Genomic DNA, 8,799 nt, shown 5'->3' with positions numbered 1-8,799 from the left:
GTACTGATTTTAGTATGTTTTTCCTATCTTTTAGGTCTAGTATCCCCTTACAGGTGAGTATATTCCCTGTGTGTCTTTCTGCTTCTGGGATACCTTACTCAGGATGATCTTTTCTAGATCCCACCATTTGCCTGCAGATTTCATGATTTCCTTGTTTTTAATTGCTGAGTGATATTCCATTGTGTAGATGTACCACAATTTCTGCATCCATTCCTCAGTTGAGGGATACAGGAACTCCACAAGGAGAGCAACAGAACCGAAAAATCTGGGCACAGGGGTCTTTTCTGACACTGATACTCCAACCAAGGACCATGCATGGAGATAACCTAGAACCCCTGCACAGATGTAGCCCATGGCAGCTCAGTGTCCAAGTGGGAAACATAGACTGTCTCTGACATGAATTGATTGGTCAGCTCTTTGATCACCTCCCCCCGAGGGGGGAATAGCCTTACCAGGCTACAGAGGAAGACAATGCAGCCAGTCCTGATTAGACCTGATAGGCTAGGGTCAGATGAAGAGGAGGAGGTCCTCCCCTAACAGTGGACTGGGGGAGGGGCATTGGAGAAGAGGAAGGGAGGGTGGGATTGGGAGGGAATAAGGGAGAGGGCTACAGCTGGGATACAAAGTGAATAAACCAAAATTAATTAAAAATAAATTAAAAAAATAGTCCCACTAAATGTTCATGAAACTCCTTCTCCAGCACTGTGTGTGTGTGTGTATGTGTTGGGGTGTCCTAGGAGCCTGGTTTTTGTTTGTTTTCTTTGAGACAGTCTTGCCATGTAGCACAGACTGGCCTGAACTTATTATACAGACAAGATTGGCCTTGAACTTATGATCCTCCTGTCTCAGCCAGGCTCCTGAGAACTGGAATTACAGGCAAGTGCCACCATAGTTGGTGGCTTAATGTTTCCCAGAATTCTCTCAAAACTATAGACAAGGCTTTATGAATTTCACACCCTGTGATTCTGCTCCTTTAAGTCAACCTCAGGGTGGATTTTCTCCGCTATCCCTTGCCTGTTAGGAGGCCCACAGCCACATGATGCTGGCCAGTGAGAAGAAGGACTTTCAGAACCTTGTACTCCAGGAGCCTCCCCGTTCCCTCCCTCCCCCCAGTGTGCAAACACATCCGTGCCGACAGACAGTCTCACACAATTCCTCATTCTGAAAATAATTTTATTATTTTACAGTAGTTGAGGAAAGGTCTTGGGATGCTGTGACTAAAATTTAATCACCACAGCACATGGAGCTGACCAGTGAGCCGACCCTGTTTAGGTGGTGAGAACAGGAAGGAAACGTATCGTGTCCACAGTGAGAAAACACCGGCTGGCAAGGGGAGGACAGGCACAGTGCGATCCACTCCTGGCCACTGCTGTCAGGTCTGGATTTGGGAGCTTTGCCTTCTCTTTCCATTGCCTCAGTCCTCTGGTCCCAGAGGCCGGTGACAATGGCGCTGAAGACACAGAAGAACAGAGCAGCAGCTCGGGTAGTTCCTGAGGCGAGAAGTCACGATGCGGTACTCAGACCTGACCCCAGCTCACCTTGGCACGGCTCCTGCTGGCCCTTGCACACTGTCTTAGGACCCCTATGAGGCACATCCAGAAAATAGGACTACAGAATTTGAGCCTTGCTGTCCATAGCCAGTTCTTCCTGCCTTTCTGTACGACGAAATAATACCGCTTAATAACTTATCTACGTGCAACCAAGGGCATAAGTGACAGGTCTTGTCCTTATGCTCAATGGTGATAGAACGGCCAGGAAGAAAAGGCCTTCCCAGTGTGAGCCAACAACTGACACCTGGGAGCCCTCCAGTTCCCACCTGAGTCTCCACGGCCTGCTCACGCGTCCTTGGGAAAATGTGTTCATTGCCCACAGCTTTGCCTTCTCCAGGCAACAGGACAAAGCCAGTTACCAAGAAAAATACTACTGGATATTCCAGATTGCTGTGTTTATTGGAACTATCTTGTTGGCTTGGCCGGAAGGCCTCTCCCAGCATCCTTCAGGATCCTACAAAATGTGGGTCTACGACATCTGAAGAAGCGCTGGTCACAGCACATCTGCAAAGCTGCTCACACCAGCCAGAGGCGTTTAAAGAGTGTGGATGCCACAGGCCTTCCCGCTCCTGTCCCCATGCCACCTGTTTTCACAGGCACTTTCCGAGGAGAGGTGGGCGGGCTGAAAGGGAGGAAGGCTGCTCTGGAACTGACAATTCTGATATTAGAGATGAAGGAATGACAGGTTCTGGGAGTTGTGCTCAAGCGACAAGTTTATAGGTGGCCCGTGAAACACAGAACAAGCAGGACATGGACCATCAGGATGTAGCTGGCCGCGAGCAGTGGCACTCGGGTCCGGGAATGGCAGAGTGAGCGCAGAACTCGCTTCCATCCAGCACCGTTCCGGGTCTGAGACAGACAAAAACGGGGAAATCAGAGCTCCTCCTGAAGGCTCTTTTCCTCCACCAGTAATCCTGCACGTAAGCCAAGCTGAGCCCATCTCGCCAGTCTCCTCAGTGGCTGGACACCTCCATCCCTGCAGCCCAGCCCCACAGCACGGGGCCCACCCTGTATCCTTTGCCTCTTACCCGTCGACAGCTGCTGCCTGGGGGATCTATCAACAGCGCTTGCTCTTGAGAGCCACACGAGCCAATGATAGGAGTCCGGGCCGAATCCCACTCGCTCTGCTCCAACCTGTGTTGAGGAAGGAGATCCAACAGGGGTTCCCTGGATGAGAATCTTTCCAGTCATCCCAGAAAGTGGCCTAGGGGCCTGGCAGCAAAGGCTCCTCCCACGGTCCTGGCCCTCACAGTAGTAAAGAAACTATTTAGGACGCTGGCTTGGTTGCTTCCGTTGGCAAAACTGGTTAGTGTCTTGTCCACAGAGGCATGGCCAGCAACCACTGCAAACAGAATTCAGTGCCCGTTTGTCTTTATGACTCTTGTTCTATATACGCCCCCTGAGCCAATCTGGTTCAGAAAATCACTAATTTCCATTTTCCCTTTGTCCTCTCTTCCCCTACTCCCTTTTTTGAGGGAGGGGCTTACTATATAGCCGAAACTAGCTTTGAATTTACAGTTCTCCTGGCTGTGCTTCCCAGGGCTGGGCTTACAGGCATGTGCCACACTCGGCACATTAATATATATATATTATCTATATAACAGGCAAAAGCACTCAAGACATTCTTTAGGGCTCTCAGAACGAAGCTGAACTGGCAGCCTCCACAGCTCTCCGCTTCCCTTTCTGTTGATTTGCTTATTACTGCATTTTGGAAATTCTCCATTTACTGAGAAGCTGCCATTACTCAGTGGCCTCTGGAAACAACAGAGCAAGGCTGTGACTCATCACTCATTCGCCTCCCGGGACACATACTTTAACTGCGGTGGACAGGATGCACCTCCACTTTCCTCTGCATGTTTCTTCCCCATGCAGGTGCTCTCCACCAGCTGAACACTCCTTCTCTCTGTGGGCCGCTCTTCCTCAGCAGAGAGGCTGTCATCTGAACCCAGTCTAGGCAGGCCACACTTAGTTACCCTGCTCTCCACGCTGCTCTCGGCCAGAAGGAAAGTGGGTGGGGCTAACACTAACTAATTTGGTCCAGGCACAGGCTCCCGGTCATCCTGACAAAGCTGTCTCAAGTTGTCCAGATAACTGACACCTAAGGGGAATGAACTTCTCCATGGGCCAGGTTTCATAGACCTAAACCATTTCCTATGCGGCAGAGAAACGGCTATGAGCAAGCAGGCCATGACGCCATGCTTCACTGTGCTCCTGCAGAGCCCACCCTGAAGGCTACCTAGACAGGTATTGAAAACAGAAAAGCTGTGAATATGCCGGATGGAAAAGAAAGAAACCTCAGCCAAAACCTGCTCCCCGAGGAGGGCATGGCAGGGAGGCAGTAACACCCCCAGTGCCATTTATTCTAAGGGAAGAGCCATCAGACAGGGTGGCTTGCCCTTGCAGACATAATAGAGATGCCTGCTACAATGTCTCTTTCCACATGAAAGGGATTCCAGCAACAAAACACTTACAGCCACACTACTTCTCAGACACAGTAAGTTTCTTGACTTACAATAAGTACACAGCTGTGTCCTTCCAATCACACTTGGAGACAACTGCCCACAGTATCACACACACAGATGACACCTAGCTGGGCAAAACAGTCTTCCACAATGCCAGCAGACACTCCCCCAGTAGAGCCTGTGACTGACAGCACAAGGTCAGAGTTAGGCAGTGCATCTGCCAATAAGCCAAGTCACACTCTTTCTTAAGTGGTCTTTTTGTCTCCCTTAGGTTACAATATTTAAATTTTCAATTGGCTAGCTAGGTGGTGGAACAATCCTTTAATCCCAGCCCTCAGGAGGCAGAGGCAGAGGCAGAGAAGTGGACCTCTGTGAGTTCAAGGCCAGCCAGAGCTAACAGAGGTCCTTTGGCCTGGCCTTCCTGTCCCCCACATGCACAGACACAGACACACAAGCACCGTTCAGGCTTACTTGTGCAATATGAATGGTAAAGATATTATTGACCCCCTATGGAAGGCCCAGTCCCCAAAACTCCAGAGGTACCCTGCATTTTGGTGATGACGATGAAAACATGGTCAGACCAGGCCATGGGGAGATTAAGATCTTAACTCACCCTGAGCCTGGCCACACAAATGTGCAGGAGCAAGGTCAGGAAGGGCAAGAGTGGACAATGGCCTCCCCACACCTTACCTTCTGATCTGCTCCTTGGCCAGGGAGAGCGCGCTCTCAGCCGTCCATCTCTGGTCTCGCTCTTCATCCAGCAGCTTCTTCAGCTCACTCACTTCTTGTTTAGTGCTGCAGAGCTGCTGCTGGGCCTCAGAAAGGCTTGGGGTGAAAGGCAAGCAACGGCATCATTAGATGTAAAACCACTCTCCAATACACCTTCACAAGGCTGGAAGAGTTTCTTCAAACAAAAGCCAACACACAGGCATGGCCACAGAGGGTAAACAAAGCAGAAAACACCTACGGAACCATGTGAGATGTTTTTCCTGTTGCTGTTTTTTAAAGTGCTCTGTCTGCATGTACACCTGCAGGCCAGAAGAGGGCATGAGAGCCCATTACAGATAGTCAGGAGCCACCATGTGGTTGCTGGAAATTGAACTGAGGACCTCAGGAAGAGCAGCCAATACTCTTAACCACTGAGCCCTCTCAGCAGCCCTGCCAGAACAGTGTGGTGCTGTGTGTATGTGCTTGTGTTAGAGCTGCTGCCCGCCTCTTACATACAGTATGTTAGTTACTGTTACACTCAATCTTTACATCACTTCTGTGACACTAGTCAGATAACAGGACATACTAAGTGCACACGGCACATTCTATTTCCACCAAGATTAGAACCAACTTCTTCAAAATGATACCCATGGATCATACACAACCACAGGTTTCATTACGACGTTTCCACACATGCCAAGGATGCACTTAGATCACGTTCATTCCCATCATTCTCTCTTGTCTATCACTCAGTTTCTCTGCACACAGTACATGCTGGAGGGGCAGTGCTGCTCCTCTACCTTGGCTGCTGCTCCCTTGTAGCCTCAGGCTCACTCTTTCTGTGAATTCCATTCTTTTCCTGGGGCGCTCCTGGAGCAACATCGGCATTTAGGGGCCCCTGGAAAAAGCAGCAGCTTAGGAGTTGTGATGGAAGCCCGTATGGTACCGCATGCCTGCAGACTGAAAGCCTGCTCACGGCAGAAGGGAGGGACAGTCCTTAGCCACTGCCCGCACATCTCACTAGCGCTTTTCTCCCGTCATTAGGAAAGCGTTTGGTCATTTTTGTTACGAGTCTTCCCCTAACCGTTGTAACTCCCCTCCTCCCGCCTTCTCCCCAGCCTCTCGAGCTGCCTTACCGCCTGCAGCTCCTGCACCTGCTTCTCCAGGTCAGCACAGTGGTTGAAGAGGTTACTGTAGTGGTGCTGGTTCTCACGGAGACTCTGGCTGGCGTCGCTGAGCTGGATGGAGAGGGTGTTCTTCTCCTCGAGCAGCTGAGAGAACTGCAGCGGGGGAGCAGGGAAGTGTCACCCCAGAACTACATCACCAAGCACGGTGCTTACCCAACCGGCCTGAGCTTCCTGGACTTGATTTGGAATACAAGACCTACCCTAGAATCATACCGCGGTGTATTTCTTCAAAGTGAAAAAGGCCTAAATGTTTCAACCATAAAAGGAAAACAATTCTGGAAGAGTAGCAGCAAACTTTTATTTTTAATGGTGCCAAGGTCTATGAACTCAAGAATGATTAAGCAGAAAACTCTAACGAAAACTCCAGTAGGACAGGGTATTCCAGAATGCAAGCAGAGGACATCGAGTTGGGTCCATGCTTAAACTGCTAATAAATAACAAGCCCTGGAGCTAAAAATAACCAGAGCAAGTGTAAGAGCATCACTGGGCAGGTATGTTTCCAACAGGGTAGTAAGATATCATCCTGTGTCTATGTGTACTGGAGTGGGAGCCAAGATCCTCACACAGTGGAGACAGTGCAGCTGCTCAAAGCCAAGCTTGCCTCTCGTTCCTGAGTGACAGGCAGTGGTCTGCTCTGTTCCTGCCCAAAGTCGGTGTCAGGGCACTCACTACCTGCCAAAGCAATCTAAGCCGGGACAGCCCTCCAGCACTCATGCCCTTGTGGGCCACCTGCAGCTGGGGGTGGGGGTGGGGAGCTGCTGCCACCATCAGGGCCAGCCCTACTGTGCTGCTCAGATGAGGCGTGGGGCCACTGTCCTGAGTGCTAAAGCCACTGTTTCATAATCAGAAAATATTGTGGATTTTTGTTTGTTTTTTGTTTTGTTTTGTTTTAGTAGCCATGGAGATGCTCTCCTTAAGTACCTACCAGAGAAGCACACAAAGGTTTGTGTCCTGGGAAATGGATGAATGTGTGCGAGTCTAGCCTTTTCTTGAGGAGTCTTTTCTAAGTGTCTGTGTAAAAAGTATCAATGTTTTAGAGAAGCTTTCTAGAAGCATCCCAGAAAAAGACATGGGAGGCACAGAGAAGAGAATCCGCACATGATCACAAATGTGCTCCGTAACTGAAAATTGCCCCCGATGACTGTGTATGGTTGCTGCTCTGAAGATCAAGTTTCTGAAGCTGGGCGCCTGTGTCGAATTTTACCTCCAGGAGGAGAGAAAAGAAACCCAATTTCAGTCTATCAGGAAACACGTACCTTGCTGTTCAGCTGTTGAATTCTTAGTTCCTTCTGGTGAATTTCCTTTAAGCTGTCATTGAGCTGAGTCCTGAGAAGTTCTGTCTCATAAACTAGGTTTTGAGACCCGTCAAGGGAAGCTGATGTCTCTGGGGATGCCTGCCAGAGCACAAACATCACTGAAATGGTCTCCTAAGATTGCTCAGACTGGCTCAACATGAGACCCAGCCCATGGGAGAGAGCCAACCCCTGACATTATTAATGATACTCTGCTATGCTTGCAGACAGGAGCCTAGCCTAACAGTCTTCTAAGAGGCTTTATCCAGCAGCTGATAAAAACAGATGCAGAGACCCACAACCAAACAATAGGCTAAGCTGGGGGAGTTTTGTGGAAGAGTGGGAGGAAGGATAGAGAAAGCTGGATGGTCAAGGCCACCACAAGAAGACCTACAGAGTCAACTAACTTGGGCCCAAGGAGGCTCACAGAGACTGAACCACCAACCAAATAACATGCATGGACTGGACCTAGAACTCCTCCTTACACACATATAGCAGATGTGCAGCTTGGTCATCACGTGGATCCCCTAACAATGGGAGCAGGGGCTGACTCTGAACCTGTTGCCTGCCCTGGATCTCTCTGTCCTTGCTGGGCTGCCTTGTCAGGCCTCAGTGGGAGAAGATGCATCTAGTCCTCCTGCATTTGAGGTGCCACGGTGGGTTGGTACCCCTTGGGGGACTACCCTTCTTTGAGAAGAATGAGATGGGGGGATGGGAGGAGGGGTTCATGAGGGTGGGACTGTGAGGAGAGGAGGGAGGAACTAGGATTAGGCTATAAAGTGATTAAATTAAAAATTTTTTTTTTCAAAAAACATAATTAAAAAACAGAAGAAGCATACACACAGAAAAGATTTAAATCCTCCCCTCTAGAAGAGAACGTGACCTCTGAAAAAGGCGGGAGGCGGCTTGCCTAATGGTAGCCGATAAGCAGCTACAGGAGGCTGATCTTTTGGGTAGCGGCACCTGAGTAGAAACCACATTGCTCGCCTCACCTGTCGTTGGTACTGTGCTGGGAGAAGCTGAGTCTTCGGGGAAGACCTCAGCTCCCTCAGGAGACTCTGCAGATGACTGAGCTGCTGATCTTTCTCTGAGATGGCCATGAGGTACTGCTCCTTCATCCTTCTCTCATGCAGTTCCCAGGAATTCTTCTCCATTCTACAGCATGGAAACAAATGGCTCAAATATACTCATGACACAAAGAACAACAACTCCATATTCAAAACATTCGCATGTCGTGTGAGCAATGCAGCAAAACCAATACATAGCAGAGTGAAATTTATTCTGCAAGTGGAAACATGCAGTAAGGTGATGACACAGGAAGAGAAGGAGAAACTCCAGAAAGGCTGGCATAGGATTTGGAACCTGAGCAAAGAGCTGGGTTTCCAAATGGGAAAAGCAATTCAAAAATCAGTGTGAAAGCTCAGTCCTGGGCACCAGTACAAATGCAGAGGGTGAAGTTCAGAATTGTAGGAGTCAGCGTGTGGAGCAGATATGTATGGAATGAGGACGGTGAGACCATGCAGGGCATGGGAAACCCACAGTCCTGCAGCAGTCACGTCCACGATGCAGAATTAACATCAGTGTCAACTCTGCAGGACTT

At 49.5% G+C, this 8,799-nt stretch overlaps 1 protein-coding gene across 4 annotated transcripts in view; it reads right to left on the bottom strand.

Moving 5' to 3' along the window:
* Positions 1-1,156: 1,156 nt before the first annotated feature.
* Golgb1 (golgin B1) overlaps positions 1,157-8,799 on the bottom strand; it is a 55,195-nt gene continuing 47,552 nt past the window's right edge. For all 4 annotated transcript variants that reach the window (XM_060370349.1, XM_060370350.1, XM_060370351.1 and 1 more), the window contains 7 exons: positions 8,192-8,354; positions 7,164-7,301; positions 5,857-6,000; positions 5,521-5,618; positions 4,703-4,837; positions 2,579-2,684; positions 1,157-2,399 (listed from right to left, as the gene is read on the bottom strand). In XM_060370349.1, coding sequence (XP_060226332.1) covers positions 2,265-2,399; positions 2,579-2,684; positions 4,703-4,837; positions 5,521-5,618; positions 5,857-6,000; positions 7,164-7,301; positions 8,192-8,354 — 919 coding nt within the window. In that variant the 3' untranslated portion in view covers positions 1,157-2,264. The remainder of the gene's footprint in view (positions 2,400-2,578; positions 2,685-4,702; positions 4,838-5,520; positions 5,619-5,856; positions 6,001-7,163; positions 7,302-8,191; positions 8,355-8,799) is intronic.

The sequence above is a fragment of the Meriones unguiculatus genome, chromosome 17 (assembly GCF_030254825.1).
Source record: "Meriones unguiculatus strain TT.TT164.6M chromosome 17, Bangor_MerUng_6.1, whole genome shotgun sequence".
NCBI lineage: Eukaryota > Metazoa > Chordata > Mammalia > Rodentia > Muridae > Meriones > Meriones unguiculatus.
This window is presented reverse-complemented; position numbering and strand designations above follow the sequence as displayed.